This window comes from Drosophila arizonae, chromosome X, assembly GCF_054131065.1.
Source record: "Drosophila arizonae isolate 15081-1271.41 chromosome X, UAZ_ARI_1.0, whole genome shotgun sequence".
NCBI lineage: Eukaryota > Metazoa > Arthropoda > Insecta > Diptera > Drosophilidae > Drosophila > Drosophila arizonae.
This window is the reverse complement of record NC_142927.1, coordinates 2,322,235-2,349,890: the sequence shown is the minus strand read 5'-3', so window position 1 is coordinate 2,349,890 and position 27,656 is coordinate 2,322,235. Positions and strand designations below refer to the sequence as shown.

Genomic DNA, 27,656 nt, shown 5'->3' with positions numbered 1-27,656 from the left:
CAATTGACGCTTAGGTAACTCTTGAATATGCTGTTTGATCAATGTACTAGTTCATCTTTGGCCTCCAAGACACTTGAAGCAGTCCCAAACCTACCTCGCAGCAATTCAAATTTGTAGTTCACTAGCTCATTCGCACTGCTTGGAATATACATATATGCTTATATGCTTATTATATATTACATAGGTAAAATTCAAATTTCAATTACATCCTTGAGCTCTTTAGACTCAGGTAAGGAGCTGTAGGTATATACATATGGGAAAATCTAGCTAGCTTAAAGTCAGCTCAGAAATTTGTTCGGAAAAGTAGTTAAAAATTTAATGCGATTTAAATTTCGTAAAGTTTTCACGCCAAACTTTTGTGAACTGCGAGAAAGTTCAGAACAAAATCGATAGACTACGCACATAACCTCACCAAAAAAAAAAAAAAAGAAGGCCTTTAAATATAATATATGTATATATAAATATATATATGTGTATACATATATTTGATTGTTGTGGTCTATACGAAAATGTCTAGAAAGTTTGTTTGAAACACTTGCAAATATGCCGCGAACTATGCAAAAACTTTCCGTGAACTTTACCCAAAAAACAAAAAACAAAATTCTAACGGAACTAGTTAATTGGAACTTGGTGCCAAGCAGCGCAATAAGTGAGCTAGTTTACTTGAACTGTGTGAAAAACACCAAAGCTCGAAACTGACTCACAAAGCACAGCGAGTAACTAGTTCATATCATATCAAACGGAACTCAGAGACGAACTAGTTCCATTTGCAGAACCAAACGGCGCTGATCGTGGCTAATTTGATGGGTTTGCACTTTGAGCCGCTATCGCTGCAGCCGCTGATTCAGTCGACGGCTGCCAAATCACAAAGCTGCGTCACTAATGGAGCGCCAGCAGCAACAGCAGCAGCTGCAGGCGGCGTCGGCAGCGGCAGCTGATAAGCCATGCATATTCAGAATCGCAATCGGAATTTGAATTTTTGTTTTGTTATTTATTTTTTGAGTCAGTGATCGAGAAATCTACAAAACAAGAAACAACAACAAATTTGACTGCCAATCCACCTGCGGACGGCGCGTCGTGCGCGTCTGCGGACTGCGCCCGACAACGGGATAAACTCATTTGTGAATACCAGCAGCAGCAGCAGCAACAGCAACAGAGGCAGCAGCAGCAGTTGGCGTCGCTGCTGGAATTTACAATTAGCGTGCAAGAGATAAAAGGCAAATCAGCGCTGAGGGCGGCTGGCTGCAGGAATGCGCTGCGTCTTTTTCGGACAACATACACGCACACACACACACACATACGCGCAGAGCGCTGCCGCGTAGTGCGCCGACGCTGTGGCTGGCATACGTGCGCGTATAACAGTTGCCGCAACTGTGCTAAGCCCCAGCGACTGGGGAAAGGCAGGCGCACGAGCACAGCCGACGACGGGTGGCGACTCGTGTTTACTCCGAAAACGCCACAGCTGGGTGTGTGTGTGCGCGTCGCTGCCGACGCTGGCAGCGGCAGCAGAAATTTGGCTGCAATTTTCATTGCGTTCGAAAGTTCGACAACTTTGGAAAACTGTCAGTTAGCAGCGAACTTAGAACAGGTAGAGACGCACGTTTTCGGGCTTCCTCCTGAGCCAGCTGTATGTAGTCGAAGAAGAAGAAGAAGAAGTCGACGAATAAGAACAAGAAGAAGAAGTAGAAGCAGTGTAAGCAGAAGGCAGTAGACAGAGCAAGAGAACGAAGCATCACAGTTACGCGAACTTTACGAAGTTTCCTCGCGTCGTCGTCGTCGTCGTCGTCGTTGTTGTTTTTGTTGTCGTTGTCGTTGTCGTGTGCCGAGTGACGATTGCATACGCCTCTTAGCGTGTTGTCCCGTCCCACACAGCTCAGTCCCCTCGCGCCCCGCACGCGTCGTCGCCCACAGTGCCCCACTGCCAATCCCGACGCAGCCGATGCGTTCGCTGCTGGCGCTGCGTCGACGCCGACTGCGCGGCTAACGTGTTTGTGTGACGGCCAGCCAGCCGCTGCCGATGTAAAATTTTATTACCCCAAACGCAACGCAGCAGTCGGTTTTTGGACGTCCGGACTTCACGCCGCCAAAAAGAAATCGCCGCTCAACGGTTTATTGCAATTCAGCCGCGCAGCAACAACAACAAACAACAAAATAACAAAAAGCGAAAAAAAACGAAAAAACACGAAAAAAAAAAACTTTGCGCGCCGCATCAAAAGTTAAAAACAAACTTTTGCCAAACTACGCGACGCGCGCCCAACTTAACAAAGTTTCGCCTTGCCTAAGGGAAGCGAACAGCAACAACAGCAAGCAAATGCAACAGAAACAACAACAACAGCAGCAGCAGCAACAGCAACAACTGCGACAAGCAAACAAAAAAATAACGCAAAAATCAAACAGATTTTAAAGTGAAGTCGTCGCCGTCGCCGTCGCTGTCGCCGCTGCCGTCGCTGACGTCGGCGTCGGCCTAAAACTAAACTCAAAGTCGAGCAAAGTGCGCGCGTTAATTGATATTGCGTATACGCCACGGCAGCTCCAAAACAAAACAATCCGCGACTCCCGTGCGCTCCACAACTCGTTTCGCATTATTTTTTTTCCCCCACCCCCAAAACAAAATCCAAGTGCAGTGCAAAAGCTAAATAGAAATAGAAATACAAATATATATGAGCTAATTTTTTGTTCTTTTTCTCTGTGTGTGTGCGCGCGTGTGTGTGTGTGTGTCAAGTGCAACATGCAGCATGGCAAGCGTGCAACAACTACAACCAGCCACCAAAAGTCTCTAAAGTGCAACACACAATAAAATAGGCCCAGCCACAACAGACAACTAACAACTGAAAATACCACAAAACAAATACCAAAAACAAAGCTAAACCGAATCGCACAATTCTCAAATAGGTAAAGTTCAAATTTTCTCAATCTAAAACAAACTCAAACGAAATGATGAAAAACTCTAAAGCTCGTAATCCAGCCAGGAACTCTATATTTAGTCCATTAGCTAACTAAGTAAAACCCATTAAAATACAAATAATACCAAAAAATATCAAATATATATATATATATACATCAAAACAACAAATAGAAATTCAATGCAACAAGAAAAATCACATTGAAATTTTTTGCAAGCTAAAGAAAATACAAAAAAAAAAATATATTAACCGAAACGAACCAAAATGATTATGAAAATTTGCCCCAAAATTCTGCCATTTAAACTACACCATAAACATATCAAAGCCAGTGTTGTCAAACTCTATAATTTACTTTTCTTTGCCAAACTAAATCTGTTGCCTAGCCCCAGGCGCCAGCTCGTTGGGGAAATTGCATATGCTGTGAAAATAAATGTGAAGAAAGTGATTGACAGGTAGATGGGTAGGCAATCGTATATAGCATAGATATATAGGATATATCGTATGGGAAATTGACGTTAAAGAACCCAACATTGTTTCTTCTTACGCCGAGTGCCAAAGCAGCTCCGAACTGCAAATGTTCTTATAGATAAAGTTGGATTTAACTCATATTCGAGAGAAGTGCAGAAGTTGGCCTAAATGAAATAAAGAACTATTCTAATACCTGCACAAATCGAGATAGGCGAAAGCAATTGAGAATTGGTGACATATTTATAGAGCTCTTCAGCTAGAGTAGTGCAGCAGCCATGTGATCTAGTCCACTAGCAAATGATCTACCTACTACTCACATATATATTGCCATACAATAACTCTAGTTCAAGAAGTGAGAGTATTTCTAGTCTCATTTAGATGCGTTAGACCTGCCTTTACAGAATAAATACGAAGACGGTGCTAGAAGTGCCCGATTTCAGATGGAAGACACAAAAACTGATGCAAAATATTTTTGCTTGCCTCAAGATAGTTTTCTTTTAGCTCTGATATTTTATATAGAAGTAGAAATCATATACATATATCTGTATAGATAGATATATCTATATCTGTATACATTATGTGCTACATTCTAGTAAACTCAAGCTCAACTTCAGTTGAGGCCTATCTGAAGTACCAACAACCCGAACGAATATTCGACTTGAATGAAGAACTGGAATCTAGTTCAAAATTTGAAAAGACAAAAGTCATAAACTATATTAAAAATATTTTCTAATCGATCACACAAGAAGCTGCTGAGATATTGCTATAATAAATAGTAGCGTGTCGAAACAGAATAGAGTTATTTCAAAAGATTTTGAATATAGTATGGGAATTTCTAGATTTATTTCAATAAATGATCAAACTACAAAAATACTAAAACAATAATCGGTATTCGACTACTTGAACAAAAGCTGAGATATTAGTATAGCTAAAAGTAAATAGAGCTTTACCATTTCTTACATAAAGCTCAGTTAGAGTAAGTAGAAGAATAGCTGGGAAGCCAGTAAAGCTAGAAGGAAGAGAAAATCTTGATTTTATGAAGTCAGTTTCTAGTCGAGAATTTAATGTTGTGTCGAGAAAACTTTCATCTATCATATTCTGCATATTCTGTGCATCTTTCGTCTATGAAATGAACTAACTGCTGTTTTTTTGTCAGTGTACAAAATTATGTTTTTTTGACTTCGTTTTTATGTTTAAGAATAAAGTTTTATTTTCAAATTAAGAACAAATTATTTTTTATGAATCTATATTAGTTGATGCAGCTCTTTTATTTGCGTTCAGCTTGCAACAGCAATTGTTGCTGCTGCGGCTGCTGCATGATAACAATGAATCCACCTGCTTGATCCCAATTCCCACTCGAATAAACTCTCTTGTCCCCAAATTTTTTGTCAAATGCTACTAACATTTAGCCGTAAGTAAACAAACAACTAACAACAAAAACCAAAAATACTAGAAAAACCAAAAAAAAAAAAAAACACAAAAAATACCAAAACCAATTTTGAGCTCACATGAAAATTTGTTGTTAAGGCATTTTGGCAACTGGCAAACTGGCAAAAATGGCGCTGTCCAAGCGGCCCTTAAGCAAGGAGACGCCCTTGGTCGAGAGCAGCAGCAACAGCAACAACAGCAACAACAGCAGCAACAGCAACAACAGCAACATCAGCAGCAACAGCAATGAGCATGAGACGTCGATAAAGCGACGCAAACGCTGCAGTCGCGATGATGAATTGGCTGTCAGCAACAACAACAACAACAACAACAACACAACCAGCAACAACAACACATTGCCACAGAAGAAGCGACAGTTGGCCAAAACAGCAAGCGGCGAGAACAGCAATCCAACGGCAGCAACAGCAGCTGCCGCAACAGCAACACCCAAAACAGCAGCAACTGTTGCCGCCGTACAAGATGCTGCCGATCAGGATGACGAGGCACTGATACGGGAGACTCAGGCGGCGCTCAAGAGTCTCTCGGGCAGCTGGCCAGATGCGCGCACCAATCTGTATCGCCTGCAGGAGCAGGAGGACGAGAATCCGCCGCCATTTCAGAATCTGTTCGAAGAGAAGCAAAAGTATGCGAACAGCAACAGCAACAGCAACAGCAGCAGCAACAGCAACAACAGCAACAGCAATTCGCACACATTGCTGCTGCGCTTTCACAGGCAAAAGGAGAACGATCAGGCGCGCCTCAATGCCAGCAACAACAACATCAGCAACATCAACAACATTAACAACAACAGCAATGGCACTGGCAGTGGCAATGGCAATGGCAGCAACAGCAGCAGCAACAGCAGCAACAAAAAGGACGACAACAACTCTGGCTACACACAAGCAACATCCGCCTTCAAGCCGCCCATCGACATCATCAAGCGCAACGGCCAATTGGCCGCTGCTGCTGCTGCCCACGCCCACGCCCAGGCCCAGGCGCACGCCCACGCCCAGGCGCAGGCCTACGCCCATGCACAGTATACGAGCAGCGCCTACAATGCCGCCGAGGCCTACTATGGCTATGCAGCAGCAGCAGCTGCCAGCCAGCAGCAACAGCAACAGCAGCAGCAACAGCAGCAGCAGCAGCACGGCCTCTGCCTCGATCAGAGTCGCAGCTACGAGATGGCGCCGCAGCTGGGCTCGCCCAACGAGCCGCGGCTGGCCAAGGCGGGGGGTAAGGAGCCGCTGATGGATGCCAAACAGTATACGATATTGCAGCCGGCGGGCGTCGGCAGTCGAGCGGCCTCGGTGATGCAGGATATTGCACGTGAGGGAGTTATTGGTGTTGCGCCAACGACGACAGCAGCAACAGGAGCAGCAGCAGCAGCAGCAGCAGTCACAGCAGTCACAGCAACGGCAGCAGCAGCAGCAACAACGGCGGCGGCAGCAACGGCAGCTGCAACAGCTGCGCCCACAGCAACAGCCACGCCCCTAGCAGCAGTTACGCCCACAGCAGCAACAGCAGCAGCAGCAGCCGCCGCATCTACGCCAGCGCCCAGCTACTCGCCGGGCAGCCAAAACCGCGGTAAGTTGTTGTCGTTGTTGTTACTAAACACACACAAAAAAAAAGAAAAAATAAACAAACAAGCTAATAAAAAAGCTAAAAAAGGCTAAGGCTATCAACAACTCCATTGAACTGGCTAAGCTGCTGTGTTAACGGTAACGGTTCCGGTTCCGGTGCCACTCTCAGTGCCAGTTCCAGTTCCGCTCGTGAACCAAGAACTCCCCACCCACCCGAACCACCATCGATCTACACCTCCACACCCCGCCCTTCCAGCCCAACCACCCACACATGTAATACAAACCAAATCGGAAACAAATATAAAATCGGCGAAACTTCTTGTTGCATTGAGTTTAAGACAAATTGGCTAAGCAATAACTAGACATAGAGAGTGAGACAGAGATATAGAAAGAGAAAGAGAGAGAGAAAGAGAGAGTGTGTGTGTGTGTGTGTGTGTCTTACGATCACACATATATTATTCTGCAAATGTTTTCCATCTTCGGCTCGCTGCAGACGTGAGTCCTCTTCAGTTGTTGTTGTTATCATCATTATTATTATCATTATTGTTGTTGTTGTCATTGTTATTATTATTATTATTTGCACATTTAGGCAGCAATGGGCTGTCAACCTCAAGACACCTCCCCCCCCCCCCCCCCCACTCCCCACAGCTCAGCATCGCTCAAAAGTTCACATTAAGTGGATGAGGGGCGTTAGGTGGTTGCCGGTTGTTGGTGGGCGTGGCGCATGATACGTGGTCTACGGCAGAGGCAAGGCAGCTAATGGCTTGTAAAACCCTCACACACACACACACACATGCAGACACACAAACACACGTCAGCCTAGAGATGACATAACCAAACGAAATTATGAAACGAAAAATAAAAATTGAAATTTAAAAAAAAAATTTTTAAATATTGTAACTAAAAATATTGATATAAAAAAATAATTTTGAGTAAAGTAAAAGTGATATGAAAAAAGTGTAAAGTAGTTATGAGAAATAAAAGATGAGCAATGTATAAAAATAAAACAGAAATATCTATTAAATAAAATAAAAGGAAAACTTAGAATAAAACATAAAAATATACAAAATGTTCTACTTAAAAATATTTAAAATTTATCACTAGCAAGTGCAGTTAGAAGAAAAAGAAAAAAACATAATACAAATATGTATAGCATTAGCTCATATAGGAGCGAGCGAGAGAACCACTAGAGATCTTAAGAAAGTATTCGAACTTATGGAAAATTGCTTACCTATAAAATAGACGTAAATAAAAACAGAACTGGATACAATATCAAATTAAAGTAAATATAATTTGCTAGCTTAAAAGAATTATACGATTTTGATTTATTTACTTGGATATAACAGTATTTTTTTTTTTAGAAATTTTTTTTTTATCTTTTAAAGAAAATTGTAGATGGTCTTGAAATGCAACGAACTCGAGAGAGTAGCATTCGCCTTATATAAGTACAACAAATGGTGCTAGCAAACCAGTGTTGCATAATGCTAAAATTTCGAATTCTTGTGATTATTAGACGATATGATCAGTTTCATAAAAAAAAATATATTATATAAGAAATGCAATTTAAAAAAAAAAAAATTAAACAGAATTTTTGAGCGTTTCTTAAACACAGCAAAATTAGTATTAATTTATCGTTTATCGATAACAATAGGTTTCTTCTATATAATTGAAGGAAAACTAGATATATCACGTTGCTTAAGCATCTACATAAAATAGAGCTAGTGCTCATCGCCTATAGATAACATAAGGGATAGCCGATAGCCGCTGAAAAGTGCCTAATTACTTTTAGCATAGCCAATAGACGATTGTTTAGGCACGAACCAGCGCTCATCTCTAGGCACACACACACACACACACGCACGCACACTAGTTGAGTGGCTTCTCCTGTTGGTTGTTGGTTGTTGAGCCTTTTTCACTAATTTCAGCGCACATTATACAAATTTTATAAAATTGAACTCTCGTTGTCAAAAAGCGAACAGACAAAACACGTCTACACACGCACACACACACACACACACACACACAGAGATGTGAAAGGGTAAATATGAGGCACGTTTTTGGCAACTGCTTTTGCATATTTATTTTGTCATTATGTGCTGGCATTAATATGCTCAGAGCTCTAAAACCTAAAGCCAAGGGCACAAAGGATTCAAGTGCTCTTAAGCCAGGCACAAACACAATCAGAAAACACACACACACACACACGCACACAGCATATTTTCACTATGGTATTCATATAATTTGAATGACTTTTTAAATAGTTGCCAGCGTGAGAGCGAGAGAGAGGGAGAGGGAGAGAGAGGGGGAAGAGTAAGAGATACAAAACTAGTTGGCAAAGGCACGTAATAAGTCATTAGCGTGTTGCCGTTAGCCTTTTTAGCCAGGCTTATTAGGCTTTAGCCTGGCAATACCCTGTATTTGGGCATTGCAGGCGCGTCTCGCTTCATTTTAATTAAATTCTAATTACGACCAAATGAGTTGAGTCGAGTCGAGTCGAGCTGCGTTGCAGTTTGACATTTTGAACGGCCACGTAATAGACACAGACACACACACACACACACACGCACACACACACACATGCATCTATGTATATATGCATAAATATTTCGAAAAATATTTCATTAAGCCTCCGCCTCTAGCTGCTGTTGCTGCTGCTGTTGCTGTCTGTTACAGCAGCAACACGAGCGCTGTTTGTGTGTGTGTGTGTGTTGCGTGTGTGTCTGCTCTGTGCTGTGACGTTATCTTTGAGAATTTGTGCTTAGAAGGCCAAGTTTAGACGTGGTCTGGTTGATTTTTGGCTGAAAAGTTTTTGTTTTTTATGCGCCCACAACAGCAGCAGCAGCAGCAGCAGCAACTGCTGTCATGTGTGTGTGCCTGCGTGTGTGCGTGTGTGTGTGTGTGCTCTTTTTAAAGTAAATAATGCAAAGCTGTTTTCCATCAAATTTTAATTAATTATTTAGGCTAAAGAATGCGCTGCCTGTCTTTTTTAACATTTAGTTGTTGCTCCTGCTCCTGCTCCTGCTGCTGTTGTTGCTGTTGTTGTTGTCGCTGTCGGCGTGTGCGCCTTGTCAGCTGTACATTTTGCTAGAATATTTTTCTTGCCATGAACATGTCACAGCCCCTTGTACCCTCAGCAACTGCTGCTGCCGCTCCTGCTGCTCCTGCCGCTGCTCCTGCTGCTGCCGTTTGACGCATTCACATAATTAATTAGAAAACCTGTTTGCCTCCCTCGCTCGCTGTCACATTGTTGGCTAGGCATATGTGTGTATGTGTATGTGTGTGTGTGTGTGTGTGTGTGTGCGTGTGTCTAGCTGCTGCCTTGATTTGAATTCATTTTGTTACTTGGTTACTTGTAGATGGCGCCAAATGCCCAACTCCTCATTGCACTGGCCAAGGACATGTCACAGGATTATATTCGCATCATCGAAGGTACAACACGCAACACAAAACAGACGACAGACAACAGACATAGCACACACACTCAACACACACACACACTCAACACATACAACTCAAGCTCAATTGTAAGCCTTTGTTTCTCTTCCACATATGTCCACGCTTCTCTTGGCCTGGCCAGTTTGTCGGGTTGTCCGAAACGCGATAAAGTCACAACGGAATGTAAGTGTCCAAAAAGTTTCGTATATTGTAGCGCCTATGTAGATCGATATCACTATTCTCTATAGCCTGTCACTCTCTCTGTCTCTTTCTCTCTCTCTCTCTCTCTCTCTCTCTCTCTCTCTCTCTCTCTCTCTATCTCTCTTTCTCTATCTAAATATATGAACTACTACCTCTTGCTATGAGGGCCATAATGTCTCTCTCTCTCTCTTTCTACACTCATTCTCTCTCATTTTCTCTTTCTCTTCCGTCGTAGCATGCTGTCTTCTTAGTATGTGTATGTTTGTAGATGTATGTATGTGTGCGTGATTTTGCTTAGGGTCACTCTTTCTTCTTCTCGTTGTCTTTGAATATATTTTTCTCGCTCTTTCTCTCATTGAATTTCTCATTCTTTCGGCCTACCTCTATGATGTTTTCATTCTCTTTCACTGAATTTTCTTCAAATCTTTATCTCTCTGAACCCTTCTTGGATTTAGAATCTCTGAATCTTTTTCTATCTATCTCCGTCTCTTTCTCTCTCCTTCCCATTGTCCCTTAAACCCTAAATCTCTCTCTCTAAATCGTTCCATCTTTCTATATCTGAATCTCATCTCTATCTCTATCTCCCTCGCTCTCTCACTCCCTCTCTCTCTCTATTTCTGAACTCCTCTCTTAATGCGAGACTCAGTTTCTCTCTTTTTTTTCTCCCCCACCTCCTCTTTCTCTCTTAGAATCACTAACTGACTCCTAGTGTATCTTTGCTCTATACTGTCTTTGTAAATCCTCCCTCTCTCTCTCTCTCTCTCTCTCTCTATCTCTCTCTCTCTCTTTCTGTCATTCTCTAAGCACTCCACGTCTCTCTTTAGCTCTTCCTTCACTCTTGAGCTCAACTTTGGTTTGCTCTACATATGATCTACATATCAGGAGGTTTAACTCTATCTATCTCTCTCTTTCTTTTGCAATTTGCCTATGTGATGTGCGTTGTGCTTGTAGTTGTGTGCCCCATAGTAGTGTGTATTGGCTGCCTGTGGTAGAGTCTTAGCGACTTAGAGTCTTAGTCCCTTTACTGACAATTAACTAATGACACTCACCCCTCACTCGCTCCCCCTCATCCCCCTCAAAACCCGGTTGGATCGTCCTACTCTCCTACGACCAATGACATGCGGGCCGCAGTGCTGGCGCTGCACGAACAGATATTGAAATGCCCCACGCCTGGCTGTAACGGACGGGGACACGTTCAGCCGCATCGGAGCGTGCATCGCAGCCTGTCCGGCTGTCCGCGAGCTATACGGCGCTTGGCGGCTCGTCGATCGGTGGTCGGGCGCTATCAGTCGATGTGCGTGAGCGTGAGCGATAGCCCGATAGCGATAGCGTTGCCATTGCCATTGGCATTGCCCCTAGCGGCGGGCGGAGTCGATAGTGATAGCGAAAGCGATCACGATAACGATAACGATACCGATAACCATAACGAAAACACGACAGGTGCGTTCTATCGCCTGTCTCTGTCAAGCAATCAACACTCAAGAAAAATATTCATTACAAAAAACTTTATATCTAAATCAAAATCTAAAAACTTCAACAAAACGTTTTAACAATTTATTTTGCGCTCTCTCCTATTCCCACTCTCTCTCTCTCTCTCTCTCTCTCACTATCTCTATCTCTCTTTCCTTACCTAATACTACCTCATCTTCCTATCGCTAACTATATCTATCTCACTCATTCTCTAACTCTCACTCACACACTCTTCCTCTCATAATCTCTCTTCTATATCATCCTATATCAATCTGTCTCCCTCTTATACACTCACACACTCTCTCTCTCTCTCTCTCTCGCTCTGACTCTGTGTCTATATCATTCTCTCACACGTACTCTCCCTCTATTTCTCTTTCTCTACATATTTCTTTCTCTCATGCACATACTATTTCTCTCTTTCCCTTTCTCTCTCTCTATCTCTGTCTGCCTCTCTCTCTCTCTCTCTCTTTCTCCCCATCTCTGTCTATCTGTTTGACGCCGTGCGCAGCTGGCGAACTGGAGAAGCATGAGAAGGAGCTGCATGCGCTGGACAAGCTCAAGATCAGCTCTAGCCATTATTTGAACAACAACAACAGCAGCTGCATCAACAACAACAATACGAATAGCAACAACAACAACAACAACAACAACGGCAGCAACAACAAAACGATGCCCATTATCAAAACGGAATACAGTCCGGTGGCCAGCATTAAGTCGGAATATAACAAAAGTCCCATGCACTCGTATTTGGCCAATGATGCCGCTGCAGCGGCCAGCAGCGCAATACCCGCTGGCAGTGCGCGCAGCAGCAACAGTAACAGCAACAACAGCAATAATAACAACAACAACAACAACAGCAACAACAACAACAATAGCAACAGCGAAGCGCATCTGAGTCGCTATGTTAGCATGCAAAGTCCACACGCCCAACATCACCAGCAGCAGCAGCAGCAGCAGCAACAACAACAGCAGCAGCAACACACGCTGCATCAGCAACGCGGACCCTTCATCGAGGGCAATGCCACACAGATGATGCCCGCGGGCAATGCCAGCGCCGGCGACGCCAACGATCCAGCCAGCTATCACTCAGAGCACCAGCAGCAGCAGCAGCAGCAACAGCAACAGCAGCAGCAGCAGGCGGACGAGCGTCAGCAGCAATATGAGCAGATGCGCTATGCGCAGAGCCATGGCCATGATCCGAGCGCGGAGCAGCAACAGTTGCTCGCCAGCAATCCCAGCAGCAGCGAGCTGTCGCCGGTGACGGCGCGCAGTGCCTATGAGCATACGCACCCACATCCGCACTCGCATCCGCATCCGCACTCACATCCGCACACACATCCGCCGGGCACAGTGGCGCCCGTGTTCGTCGGCCTCGGCGTCGGCGATTCGGTCAGCGGCGGCGGCGGCGGCGGCAGCGCAGCGGGCTTCGAGCGCTACGATCCGAATTGCTGCCCCAGCGGGGGACAGCGACTGCAGCCGGGCGCCACAGCGGCCACAGCGCCGGCCAACATGTACCACTATCTGCCACAGGCGGCCGACGACCTGCAGGCGCAGCAGCAGAAGTACTTGCAGGAGCAGCAGCTGCTGATGGCCAAGGCCGAGCACGAGGAGCTGGCCAATGGGGGCGGGCCGATCTATCCGCGGCCCATGTACCACTACGATCCGACGATGGGGCCGCTGCCGCCGGGCTTCTCGGCCATTAACTTGTCGGTGAAGATGGCTGCGGCGCAGGCGGCGGCAGCAGCTGCTGCCTATCAGAATCAACAGCAGCAGCAGCAGCAGCAACAACAGCAGCAGCAACAGCAACAGCAACAGCAGCAGCAGCAACAGCAACAACAGCAGCAGCAGCAACATCTCCAGCAGCAACAGCAGCAGCACAGCAAACAGAGCAGTTCGCCGACGCCAAATGTGGGCGTGGCAGCGCCAGCTGTTGACCTATCGGGCGCCACATCGGTCACATCGTCCAGCCCGCACGGTTTCAACTCGCCAGCCTCGCACAACCAATACAACCAGCGCATGGGCAACGGCAGCCCACAGCCGGGCGCCAGCCCCAACATTGCCAGCCCCCAAGTGCCGAGTCCGCAGGGCCAGACGCTCGATCTGAGCGTGACGCGTTTGCCGCACAGGTAAGACCGAACGAACGGAAGAAGAAGAACCCCTACTCCCGCCTCACCCCATTTACCTAGCATCCAAAGTCCACTCGCCCAGGCTCAACTCGACTTTGCGTTTAGCCTAGATTAATAATATTTTGGTTTAATTACTTGTTAATTACTATTTAATTACATGTTAATTACTATTTAATTACTTTCATTTGACTCATTTCATATTGTTTTGTGCACTCTCTCGAGCATATTGAATCATTGTCATATATTTCAATAAACACTGCGTCTGACCTCAAGTAACTCGGGCACTAGAAGAGCTAGCGTTACGAAACTTGGTACATCGGCTCCTAACCTATAACCTATAAGCTTAGTTTTATGTATTCATCTGATATATTCAGTATTTTTAAGCTAGAATAAGCTACAGTTAAGATAAGGATAATTTACTGATATCCTAGATAGATTATATTTAGCTTAATATCTACTTAGACAAACCATAATCATACATATAACAATTACAATAATTTTTAGGTTATAGTATGTATATCCAATTATAAGAGATGTCTGGTGAAAAATGTTTCTTGAACACACATATGATCTTTCGAATGCTCAAAGGGCGATTCTATCAGAAACAGTCTATCAGTTATCATTAATGCTTAACTGACCTCAAGGAACTCATTGGGCTTAAGAGCTATGAGGCCAAAATTTGATATCTAGGCTCGACTACATATTCCAAACATTTAAATTTAGACAAGTAAGAAAATACAGTGTTTTGAAATAACTCTTTGCTATAGTAAGCTCAACTGACCTCAAGGAACTCAGACACTGAAAGAGTTACATGATCGAAAATTGATGTCTGAGCTCTGCTACGTATTTCCATCGCTGAAACAGTTTCAAATCTAAATTATATTAAGCTCTTCTAAGATGATATGTATATAAGTTGACATAGCAGGCAAGCATAATTGAAGGTATTTCCCCTATTAACTGGTGTCCATCTCTTTCTTTGAATAGCATCATCACGAGCCCGCAGTACGGCGCCGACGGCCTTGTTGTGGGCCACGGTCAGGGCTTTGGCAGCGCTGCGCCCGGCTCAATCGGACCGAACGGACCGCCGCGTTCACCACAAATGGAGCCCGTGGACTTTAGCGGACCGCCGCGTCCACTTGGCTTTGGCCTGGTGGGTCACATCAGCGGGCCGCGTCCATATAGCCGCGAATCGACGCCCGACAGCGGCGGCTCACACTATATCGAAACGTATAGAGATCCGAGCGGTACGTTCCCAATGCCATATCTAATCTTATGATAGCACATAGGTCATATCGTATGTCGTATATCGTATATCACATCATATCTTGTGTTTTCCTCCACTGCAGGCTATTCACCACATCCTGGCTATGGCATGGTAGTGCAATCCGACTACCCACCAGCTGGCTATCACGGCTATGGCCCCGCCGCCTATCAATGCAGCAATCCGTATGCGACGGCCGTGGGACCCGGCGGCTACCCGACGCCCGTTTCCGGCGGCTACTCACCCAGTCCGGCCACCTGCTACTCGATGCCACCGCCGCAGCACATACCGCAGCACGACAAGACCAAAGATGGGTGAGTCCACTGCACTGCGTGTGCCTCTACCTAATCTAAAATGCAATTAGTGAAAAGTCCTTGATACGTGCTCTTGATGGACGGTATGTGCCATCCATCTAACAGCATCATTCACTGCGGCTCATCAGTCACAGTCGCTGTCACTGCGCCTGTCCCTGTCCCTGTCCCCGTTCCTGTTGCTGTCAGTGTGTCGCACAGTGGTTGCAGATGCTATGAGCTGTAGGAAAACCCCTTGAAGCTTTGGGATATGCCAGAGAATGAGACGAAGTGAAAAGTGTGAATCCAATTCACTTTCATATTCCCCTTTTTATGCACTACCAAGGAGACTAAATTGTGGGTACATTGTTTTTGTGACAGACAGAAGGAGGCGTGGCATAGCGCCTACGGATTTAACGAGCTGATTTGATCTATTTACATTCACGTCTACCGTCTAATCACTTATTGGTCTTACCAGACCGCCTGTCTGTCCATCTGGCTATAACTCTGCCTATCTGTTGCTCTACTCATCCGTCTATACGTCCGTCTGTCCGTCATTCCCTTTTTGCCTGTACCTGTCTGTCCTTCCATCTGTTTTCCAGCCTGTCTGGCTATCTACCGTCCGCCTCTACCCTTCCATCTTCCCATACATTCTTCCTTCCAAGTTCAGGGTATTTCCTAGTCAGGCACTTACAAATATTAGACTCTTCATTGCTGTGTCACTGTGCACTCGAGTGTGTGTGGGTGTGGGTGTGCGTGTGTGTCAACAGCTTCTTAGCTAGCATATTAATGATTGCGACCGTGCGGGCGCAGAGCGCTCATAAAAGCTGCCCAAGCTGGACAGCCGCAAGCCCCAAACTGTGCCACAAGCCAACTTGGAGTTTCCCCTGAAGAATATATCCTTTCCAATTATTTTCCCACTTTTGAATTTAATGAAGCATTAAAGGACTTTACGTACTTGTCTTCGTCAAGTTTTAATATGCTCTCTCTCTCTCCCTCTCCCTCTCTCTTTCTCTCTTAGCTTAACGGGCTGCTCGCGCTCGGATCGCAATCATTTGCAATCGCATTCACAGGAGCTAAAGTGCCCGACGCCTGGCTGCGATGGCTCTGGCCACGTCACTGGCAACTATTCATCGCACCGCAGTCTGTCCGGCTGTCCGCGCGCCAACAAGCCGAAGAGCAAGCCGCGCGATGGCCAAGACTCGGAGCCGTTGCGCTGCCCCATACCCGGCTGCGATGGCTCCGGCCATTCCACCGGCAAATTCCTCTCACATCGAAGGTAAGCAAACAGCAGACAGCCAACCAAATTCGAGCTCCCTAACGGTACTTGGATCTATTATTCTCTTGCGTCGTCTACTCCACACAGCGCATCGGGCTGTCCCATTGCCAATCGCAACAAGATGCGCGTTCTGGAGGCCGGCGGCACAGTGGAGCAGCACAAAGCCGCAGTTGCAGCTGCTACGGCCATGAAATTTGACGGTGAGTCGACTAGAAATCAGACAAAGAACTACAGGAATTTAACATATAGAAAGCTTTTCCAGTGAAAAATGAGTGTGGATAGATTAGCATATAGCTAACAGATCTTAGGCTGAGAATTAGCTATGGCCCACATCTTAAGCTATACAGACTGACCCAACAACAGTGCGATTACTTTCGATAACTATACTCTAATATCTTTTCAAGTTATCGATAACAGCTTACTGTTTGAATATTATATGAGATTTGCCATTTCATCAGAAAATGTCTTACGCTTGCTAAACGCTTGATTTCAACTTCCATATCCCAATAGAGTTTGTGGGATATAGTGTCTATCTAAGTCAAATATGCCTAATATACTAGGTCGTAGTCAAATAAAACTCTCATTCGAGTGCACCCGAAAACCAGCGAAACCTAAAATAATTATTTGTCAAGAGGCTTTACGTTACTTTCGAATGGAATTTTTGAGGAAGAGCCGCTTTAGAAGAATGTGGGCAATATTTAGCACCAATGCATTGGTGCAATGATTGCATGATCAATGAACAATAAATGATGATCAATGATCGGGGATCAATGAGCAATGTGCAATAAGAAAATAATCAATGAGCTATAGACTATGAGCTTTGAGCTTCGAGTTTTGAGCAATGATCAATGATCAATGATCTAAGATCAGTGATCAATGATCAACGATCAATGATCAGTTATCAAGTATCAATGATTTATGTTCAGTGGTCAATGATCAGTGATCAGTTTTCAACACATTCTCTTATTCATTATCTAAAACTAACTTGACTCTTCTAACTCTCATTTTCTTTCTCATTGTCTTCCTCTCTCTCCTTCCACTTCTTCTTCCTTCTTCGTCTCTTCTTCTTCCGCTCTCTCTCTCTCTCTCTTTCTCTCTTCCTTTCTTTGACACTCCCATTTTGTAGCATGCACTACAGTTGGCAGCCAAGGCATCAAGAAGCCCAAGTTCGATGAGGTTACCATGGTATATCCCAAAGGCTACACAGGTAAGTGTGAGCACCAAAGCTCACTATCAAGCTTCCTATTCCGCTCTCCTCTCTCTTTCTCTCTTTCTTTCTCTCTCTATCGATCTTTTCATCTCTATATCTATTTTGCCCAATCTAATGGCCTTTCTATTAACATAGTTCAAGTCATTTGCGTGTTTTTCTGTTATGAATCTGGGCTTACAATGGTTATTATGCCCCAACTATATCTTCAAATGCTGGGGTATCATAACATTTACATCGAGTTGCCAACACAAACAGAGGAAAGCAGCTCAAATGTCAAGCAGAGAGTGATATATGCAGTTATATACTGTGTATATTTGCTTAAATATAGTCAGAAACCATTAGTTATTCAAAATAGATTCAAATATGATTTGAAATGTGATTTAAATATGTTTTGAAAAATGATTCAAATATATTTCAAAATGTGATACATAATTGAAATATAAATATGTATATATTAGCTTATGAATAGAATATTTCAAATATGAATCTTTATTATAATATGGCTTAAAAATTAATTGCCTATTATGATATGAAATATCATTCTAATATGATTCATTAATATGATTCAAATACAAAGTAAATTTATTTCGAATAGGATTCATTTATGAATCATGTGTGATTCCATTTGAGACATGACTTAAATTCGCTGGAAAATTTGAATCAAATATAACTTCTTTTCGTTAAATTTGGTATATTTTAAATACCACAAGATGGATTCTGATTATGCTCTGGAAATTTGTGTTTTGCCCTTTCGAAACTGCAATTTGTTGTTGCTTTCCTCTTTCTCTTTCTCGCTCTCTCTCTCTCTCTATCTCTCTCACTCTCTTTCTATCTATCACTCACACTCTTTGTATATATCTGTGCGTCTTTGCGCTCTCTCGTATTGTACGTTTTCGGTTGGAATTTTGTGTGCGTGTGTGCTAACGTCTAACAGAACAACAAACAAAGAAAAAAAAATACTTTCGTTTTGGCTTTGGTTATGGTTTCGGTTTTTCGGAATGTGCCAGGCGAAACACAAAAAAAAAAAAAAAAAAAAAAATGCGAAAAAAAGAATACCAAAAAATACCAAAAAGAAATTTAATTTTGAAATGCGTGCATTTGTTTTATTCTGCAAACAAGCTCAAGCGTACCAAAATATACCAAAATTGACCTTACGACAGACGACAGGGCCAAAGGAAAAGTAAAAACAGAAAAAAAAAAAAAATATATATATATATATATATAAATAAAAAGCCGGTGCATAACATTAATTCGATGCCCGATACAATGCAATACACTCACTAAAATACTAACTAACGCTTATACTATACGAAAACTCTATATATATTCACCAATATGTATGCAACCGTTCACAAATTGTTATTTAAATCCGTTTATCTTCTTCTTTTTCGTTTCGTTTCATGGTTTTTGCTTGTTTGGCAAATGATTTCTTTTAGATTACGCGACGTTTTGTATCGGTGCCGAGTATCTACTGTAAATAGTAAAACAAAAACAAAACCAAACTCAAGAGTATTTAAGAACAAAAAATAAATAAAGTATAGAACAGAGACAAGCGAAAGGCAGAAAAAAAATGTAAAAAATAATCAAATCAAAAAACCAAAAAAGACAAGAACAACAACAACAAGAACAGCAACAACAACAACAATAAGTTCACACAAGCAAAAATGAATTTAAGTAACAAACAAATTGCACAAGAATCGAACCCAAGGTAAGCCGTGATATTTGCTATCTCACTCACACACACACAAACACACACACACACATGCTCACTTGCTCTCACTCACACACACACACACACATGAAAGCTCCAATTGAGTTGCTAGCACACGCGCACATAGACAACCGTGGAGAGCTTTTGTAAAACAAGAAAATAAAATTATATTTTAACATCGATCGAGTTCCACATCAAAGAGTAAAAAAAAAAAATATTTCAGCGAGCGTCCATCACTAATGACAAGTCTCTCTCTCTCTCTCTCGCTCTATCTTTCTCGTTCGGTTTCTCTCTCTCTCTCACATTCGGTCTCACTCTCCCTGTCTGCTCTTTGCTTTACATCACGCCTTCTGCTCTCTTCCTGCTTTAGGCGGCAGCGGCTTGGATATTGTCATGAGCGGCGTTGGCGTCGGTGTCGGCGTCGGCGTCGGCGTTCCTTTGCCGCCTGGCATCAATAGCAACAACAGCAGCAACAACACTAACAACAACAACAACAACAACAGCAGCAGCAACAGCAGCGGCGTGGGCGATAAGACGTCCGTCAATGTGGCCGGCGGCAGCGACGATCTGAACACTCTGGAAGCGGAAATATCGGAATTGCAGCGCGAAAACGCACGCGTCGAATCCCAAATGATGCGCCTCAAGTCGGACATCAACGCAATGGAGTCGCAGCTGAGCACCAGCGATCGGGTACGTAGGCTCAGGTTCGTTGATCGCAACAAATTTTGAGTATTTTATATAGTAAAAAAAAATAAAATATAAAAAAAAGAATATTTAAACTTGACAAAGGACAAACATAATTATGAACACTAACAGCAGCAGATATATTAACAGTAACAGTAACAGTAACAGTAACAGTAACAGTAACAGTAACAGTAACAGTAACAGTAACAGTAACAGTAACAGTAACAGTAACAGTAACAGTAACAGTAACAGTAACAGTAACAGTAACAGTAACAGTAACAGTAACAGTAACAGTAACAGTAACAGTAACAGTAACAGCAAAAGATATTGATATAAATTAAACCCTTTTTTATGATCTTACTAAGATGAAGATCAATGAAAATGACTCATTTAGTTGTCTGAAAAGCCTAAGCAAGAACTTAGCAAAGCTTGAGTAGAAAACTAATCTTAACAGTGCTAGTAACAGCAATGTAAATGTATTCTGAATAATTTTCAAACAAGAGAACATCTAAGCATTGGCCTATAACATATTTTATGAGAATCAAATTTTATGTATATATTCTCTAGACATGAATTAACACAAGCTGTCCAGCAACAGCAACAGTAACAGTAACAGTAACAGTACTTTAACAGCCATAGTAATAATCCCCATAAAGCCTGAAATTCGTGCTTTGTCACAGAAATCAACAGTTCTTGTGCAACTTTGAGTTGTTTACATGGCTTTAACAGCAAACGAACATTAACAGTGACCGTAAGAGCTGCAGCAAATGCTATAACCTCAATTAAGTGGGCCAATTACCTAGGCTATCTTCCCGCTGTTGGCCATGCGCGATTGCGCAGCGAAAGTTGCGACTTTGTCTGCAAGTTTGTTGCCTCTTCTTCTTTCGTTTTGTTTTTGTTGCCGCTTTTTTTTTTGGCACCTGAGCCGCTGCTTTTCTAAGTTGCGGCCACTTTTCAAGGACGTCTCTAAACTCCAAAAAACCCAAAAGCAATAATAAGGCATGTGTTAACAACAACAACAACAACAACAACGAGAACAACAGCTAACTGAAGAAGAAGAAAAAGTATAAAAGAAAGCTTAAACAAGAACAACAATATTGTGGAAAAGTCGGCGCAAAAGTCGCCAAACAAAAGTTTTAGCAGCCGCCGCCGCCGCCGCCATTGCCGCCTTTGCCGCGCCGTCGACGTCGTCGCTGCTTGGCTTGGCAAATGTACTTTTTAACCCAAAACATGGCCAAAGAAAGTTGGGCGACGTCTGCTGGCAAGCGAAACTTTTATTATATTTAAATTATCGCGCCCTGGCTGTTGCACAAATAGCAAAGTTATGTTTTCGCCTCGCTTTGCTTCGCTGCTTCAACTTCCGTTTTCACTTGGAAATTGAGCATTAGGCATTTTTCCTGATATTTTGTTGCTATGCTTGCATTTGGCATTTCGCATTTCGCATTTGGCATTTAGCATTGCTGCTTTGGCTGGCCAATGATCGAGTGCAGCGACCTCTGTCGTTTGTCATTGCAAGGCCGTTATTCAAAATGGCGGCACGACGCCAGCAGCCAATCGGCGTTCGCTTGCAGGCAGCTGCTGCAGCCGCTAGTCGACTGCATTGAGCGACGAATCAGCGCGCAGCAGCTAAGGCAGCGCCACCCCTAAAACGTATATTTCACCTCCCACTCTACGCATGCCAGGTCCCTAAATACACACATACACACACATGTGTGTGTGTGTGTGTGTGTGTGTGTGTGGTCATGCGCAGGCAGCTGCAGCCATGGGTGTGGGCCTCTCCGCCTACCCAGTCAATAGAGTCGGTCTCTGGATATTCATCCGTCTGGCCGCTGTCAGTCGCAGTCGGCACCAGAAACGATGCCGAGGCAGCAAATCGCAGAGCGCCATTCGATTTGCTGTTGCTGCTCCTAAAACGCCAGCTTGTCAGCTACCCCGCTGCAAACTGTGCTACGACGCCAGCGCCAGCGCCAGCAGCGACGCTGGCTGCGTAACCTCTGTGGCCTCAGCACGAGCTCCTATGAGAGCGAACAGAAAAAAATACAACAAACGTTTGATGTGGAAAGAAAAAATGCCCCAGAAGCAGAGGCAAGGCAGCGACTGCGACTGCGACTGCGACCGCGACAGCGGCAGCGACAGCTTTAACAGCAGTTGGCTGCCTCGGCTGGCTCCCGCGCTCTTGCTCTTGCTCTTGCCTTTGCTTTGGCTCTCTCTCGTGCTCGCACTCGCTCTCGCTCAAGCTTGCCAGCGCACTCACACGAGGTGTTTTCGTGTGCATTCGGCAGGCGCTCGTGTGTTTGTGTGTCTGTTTGCTGAACGTATTTTTTTCCTTCTTTCCTTTGTGCTGTTATTTTTTCGGATTGCTGTATTTTTTTTTCGAATGCTACTGGCCGGGCGTTCTTATTGGAATTTCAATTTGGGCGCGCGCACACATACGCAGTCTTGCAGGCACACACATACGTGTATCTCTCTCTCTATGTGCGTGTGTGTGTGTGTGTGTGTGTGTGCAGCAGCACCTCAGCAAATTGAATTTGAGCAATTGGCAATGGCAGAACGTATCATTGAATCAATGAATCACAATCGACGCACACTCCCACACACACACACCCACACACCCACACATATATATACACATATGTAAAGCGGCAGCCAATGACCAAGCACTAATACAAATGCATCTCTGTCTCTCTCACACACTTGCAGGAGGCTTCTCCACTGAGTGCACATCAGCAACATCAACAACAGCAACAGCAGCAGCAACAACAGCAGCAACAACAGCAACAACAACAACAACAGCGACCCACAGCTTCATCGCTGGCCTCACCCAGCGGCCAGTCACCGTTCGCCGGCGTCTCATCCACCACCAGCGGCAGCGGCATTGATCTACTGCCCAGCGGCATGTCGCACGTCTCCGCCGACAACGGCGGCGTCGGCGGCGGTCCGCCCAATGCCAATCTGAACAACTACTACGAAAGTTTGCGCAACAATGTCATCACATTGCTGGAGCATGTGCGTCTGCCACCACCGCCGCCGCCGCCGTCGTCGTCGACGCTGCCACCAGGCGCGGCGCCAGGCTCCGGCATGGACAATGGCTGTGCCGCCGCCATTGGCGTGCAGCTGAGCGCCGAGCATCATCACACGTCAGCCGCGGCTGCAGCTGCATATTCGACGCTGCTGCCGCCACCGCCGCCGCCGCCACTGCCGCTACCGCCAACATCGGCGTCGTCGGCATCAGCGAGCAGCGCTGCAGCGGGCACGCCCATGTATGGGCATCAGGGAGGCGGCACAGCCGTTGCACCACCGCCACCGCCGCCGCCACCGCACCATGCCTATACGGTGCATCATCCGGGCGGCTATCCGCACGGACATCCGCATGCGCATCCGCATCCGCACGAGCACTTCGACTCGTACATCTCGAAGCTGCAGTCGCTGTGCGTACCGCCCGACGTCTACGCTCTGCCCGATGATGGCGGACGACCCGTCTACAACTCCGTAAAGCCGAGCATGCACCAGGACTACGGCAAGCTGATGCCCACGCCCATTTAAGGCGTGTTCGGGTTGCGTCCGTGTGTACATAATACCATAAGTAAATTGCACTGATCATGAATCATTGTGATTCATAATGATTCAATCTACATAGTAAATGAGTTTTTCAGTTTGGATCATGGTTGGTGAGTCATGAATCATTTGGCAACTATGGGTTATGAATCAATTTTGATCATCAAATTACTTCCTGGTTGAGTTTAGCTGAGGGAATGCAACATTTAATCAATAATGAATCGATTAAGTTGTGCATTTCTAACATAATTTTTGCATTGGAATCATCAGCTTCAGAAGCTATCAGTCTTGAAATCATCCAAATCATTGTGAATTGTTAATCAAAATTAATATAATGCAACTTGAGTGCAATGAATCATTACTTATGCATCATGAGAAGTGAATCAATAATCATGAATTACAAGCTATGAGCCATGAGCTATGAATTAGGAGCTATAAACTAGGAGTTATGAGTCACGTGTTGCATGATTCATGATTCATGAAGTGTGATTCGTGAATCGTAGCTTGGAGTCCCTGACTTGCACAAGAAATTAACTCAGACTCATGCAAATCATCAGCAATTTTTGACTGATGTATCACGAATCAAAGGCTATGAATCATAAAATTCGATACTGCCTCCTGAAAATCTATAATTTTGTTGTAATTTATGATGCAATTGTTCACTTGAATCTTTACTAACATACACAAATCATGATTATATTCAATCGAATCCAATGATTTCTGATTGAATCTGTGTAAGCCGATAAGATAAGACACATTATAGATATAGGTAACGTATAGAGATGTTGAGAGACGTTAAGTATAGCGTAGATTGAGCTGTTCCACGTTTATGTCCTAGGCGCTTCATCGTGTTGATAAATTGTATAAATATGCTAGCAAAACTAAAATCTAAACTAAAACTAAAACAAAACTAAATATAAATATAAATGTGTTGTATTTTTTTTTTATTAGTAACCGTATCTGTATCTGTATCAAATACTAACTAGCAGTTAAATATAGTAGAAGTACATTTGTTTTTTTTTTTTTTTTTTTTTTTTTTTTATGGTGTTTAATGTCTGGTCAATTTTGTATTGCAAGAAAAGCATGAAGAAGAAAATGAAAGAAAAAGTAAAAAAAAAAAAAAAAAACAAAATAAAAACAATACCAAAATTATTAAATTTAGTTAGCTGTACGAAAAGGTCTAACACCAAAACAAAAAAAAGAGAAAATTATATATATATACGTATATATGTATATGACATGCAAATATAATCAACAGTAAACTAAACGTTTTTTTTTATAATCTTAAATTCTAGAACTTATATATATATATATATATATTTAATATAATCAACTATAAATACTAAGTACTGACAAGTATGCACAGGAAAAACATACACACATGCACACACTCGCACACGTACACACACAAACACTTCCACAACTACGCTATATAGACAACTATATATATGGTATATATATACATAAGTTTTAATGTTTAAAAATAAACAAAAAATTAACAAAGAAAAATCTTTAAAAAAAAAAAAACGTATTCGATATCAATGCAAGCAAGATTTATTACACAAAAAGTAAGTTAAAGCCACAAAAAAAAAACTAAATAAATAAATAAACTTCAGTGCAATAAATAAAGAAAAGAAATGGAAAATGTTTAAAATTAAGTAAAAGTAGTTGACATTTTTTTTTTTTGTATTGTATTACGTATTTCTAAATATACATATGTATAACTAAATATAAAAAATAATAATTACATTACAAAAAATACCATAAAAATACCAAAAACAAGAACAAAAAGCGTAAGGAAATTTAGACGAATTTTAAAACAAAACAGAAAAAAAATAAATAGCAGGCTTAAAAATCATTGTATTTAAAACAAAAATACCAAACACAACATAAAAAGTAACTAAAAAACTATAAATATACGATTATAAATAAATATATAATATATATGATATATATCATACATATTATATATACATATATGATATTTATACATATATGTAATATGTATTGTATAACAAGAATTCTGTAATTTATAAAATATTTTATGTGATCATTGTCATTTTTTTTTTTAAATATAATATTACAAGAAATAAATAATTCAAATACAAATAAAGGATATATAAATATATCTGTATGTTTTTGCCATTTAGCGTTGTTTTGAAGTTGAGATTCACAAGATCCAATTATGTATGCCACGCCCCAAATAAGGGATGTCAACAGTAGAGTTCGCATGATTTGTTTAGCTCTAAAACTGTAAAAGATATAGTTTTGTCCGATGGACGTAGATATATCCGCCATATTTGATTGATTTTGGGCTGTTAAGTCTCTAGCATTGATACATTAATTACATACATTATTTACACATAAAACATATAAAAATAAAAACTTGGGCACGAGTCCAATTTTCATAATTTTCAACAACCAAAATTGACTTGACCAGAGTTCGTACCTCAGGCTCTCAGCATTTCAGTCCGCGCCTCAACCCACGCCGCCATGGCATCTGCTGCCCAAGCAGCGACAAATGTCAGCCTAACGAAGCAGCAGGTAAAGCAAAAAGTGCAATGGCGATTGTATTTACAACAGCCAATCAGCATGCACACAGCTGAATGCAAGATCGCAATAACTGTTCTCTTTATACACAGATTGCCAATGGGCGAGCGAGCTTTTGAAAGCGTATGATAGAGGGCGCTAGAGCAATTTTGTCGTTTGACGAGAAGCGTTTGCTTTCGTAACTTTTTTGTTTCTCAACGAATATCAATGAAATTTTCAGCAGTGAGCCTTGATATGCCCAAGAAACATGCGTGAAATCTCCAATTTAAAGGAAAGTCGAACATAATACAATTAAATGTGACTCAGCTTGCCATTCAGCCAACGATTGGGAGCTAAGAATTGGCATATTATTTAAAGGCAATTTTTATTGCATTAGCCCAAATCACATAAATCACAAGTAAAAGAAGAAGAAGAAGCAGGGGCACGGGAGCAGCAATCAAAAATGAAAACTGAGCCAGTTTTCGAGAATACATTTTCATTTTCATTTATATTTGTTGCTTTTTTTTTTTTGTTCTTTTTTGGCAACGTTTTTAATTTCAATTAGCACGGCGACAATAAACCGGAAGCTGCAAGGGGAGATTAGTCAAGCTAGCAAGGCCGGGGGCTGGGGTCAGCTGGAGGTGAAAAAAAGGGGAAAATGGTTTTGCCTTTGCTTGGAAGCCACTTGATTTATGTGGCTTCATTAGACATTCCGCACATAGCCAGAACTAGAATGAGAGAGAGAGATAGAAGGAGCCACAGCAAGAGAGAGAGGACAAAAGTGAGCTAAGTGATTGCCAAAAAAAAAAAAAAAAGAGCTAAATGCGTACAATTAGAACGGCTAACAGTCAAACGCATTACTTTGCCATGCCTGGCGGCAAGGAAAAAGGCATGCCCCTTGTGTAGTGGAGTAGTTTTGATACCCAGTACCGATGCTGTGCAATTTTATTCAACAGTCAGCAGGAAGCATAGCAGGGGCCATAAAAATATAAGTTTCTGATCAGAACGACACGATTCCATTCGTCTGTCCCTCTGACTGCCTATATAACTCTCCTTCCTTTCATCTGTTTCTTCTTCAGTCTGATTCTTCATCTATCCTGGTATTCATTCTTCCTTCTTCCTGTCCTTTCATGACCGTCCGCCTCCCTTTCTGTTCATCATTCTGTCTATGCCTTTATCCGCACTTCTGTCCCTCCGTCGTTCCATTCATCCACCGTCTCTCCTTATCCGCCTCTTTAAACGCATCGATCTCATTACATACACAAGCTAAAGAGCTGCAACTTTAGATATTCTCGTAAGTTGGACATTGGCAAGGTATCTCATAGTTGGGCATACCCAGCGAGAGTACTTTAGTTGCCGTTAGTTTGAATATTGACCAGCCTGAAATATTTTTGGTTGCCATCAAAACAGTTTGAAAAAAGGACCGCAAACAACTGCCAATGTGTGCGAATGTGTGTGTGGGCGAGTGTGTGTGTGTGTGTGGTCTATAAAAAGGTTCGCTGTTTGTTCGTGTGAGCCGCAAAAAT

At 42.9% G+C, this 27,656-nt stretch overlaps 1 protein-coding gene across 2 annotated transcripts; it reads left to right on the top strand.

Annotated features, from left to right (window-relative positions):
• The first annotated feature begins 471 nt into the window (after positions 1-471).
• On the top strand, positions 472-25,729 carry LOC108618569 (uncharacterized). 2 transcript variants are annotated; one of them, XM_089473452.1, is made up of 13 exons: positions 472-2,892; positions 4,899-6,383; positions 9,736-9,808; positions 9,957-9,997; positions 11,147-11,455; positions 11,994-13,611; positions 14,596-14,855; positions 14,958-15,186; positions 16,184-16,441; positions 16,529-16,641; positions 17,568-17,648; positions 19,733-20,052; positions 22,747-25,729. In XM_089473452.1, exons 2-13 carry the CDS (start codon positions 4,928-4,930, stop codon positions 23,587-23,589), a joined length of 5,601 nt encoding a protein of 1,866 aa, XP_089329578.1. In that variant the 5' UTR covers positions 472-2,892; positions 4,899-4,927; the 3' UTR covers positions 23,590-25,729. The 2 variants fall into 2 exon arrangements, with proteins under 2 accessions (XP_089329578.1, XP_089329579.1); XM_089473453.1 differs by lacking the exons at positions 9,736-9,808; positions 9,957-9,997; positions 11,147-11,455 and having other exon boundaries at positions 473-2,892.
• Positions 25,730-27,656: the final 1,927 nt, after the last annotated feature.

What these genes read in the sequence shown, in the direction of transcription:
- LOC108618569 (XM_089473452.1), top strand. Translation starts at nt 4,928, where the DNA reads ATGGCGCTGTCCAAGCGGCCCTTAAGCAAGGAGACGCCCTTGGTCGAG. An exon ending in CGATAAAGTCACAACGGAAT is followed by an intron (nt 9,998 to 11,146) that starts GTAAGTGTCCAA and finishes TGCGGGCCGCAG; the next exon opens with TGCTGGCGCTGCACGAACAG. An exon ending in GTGACGCGTTTGCCGCACAG is followed by an intron (nt 13,612 to 14,595) that starts GTAAGACCGAAC and finishes TTCTTTGAATAG; the next exon opens with CATCATCACGAGCCCGCAGT.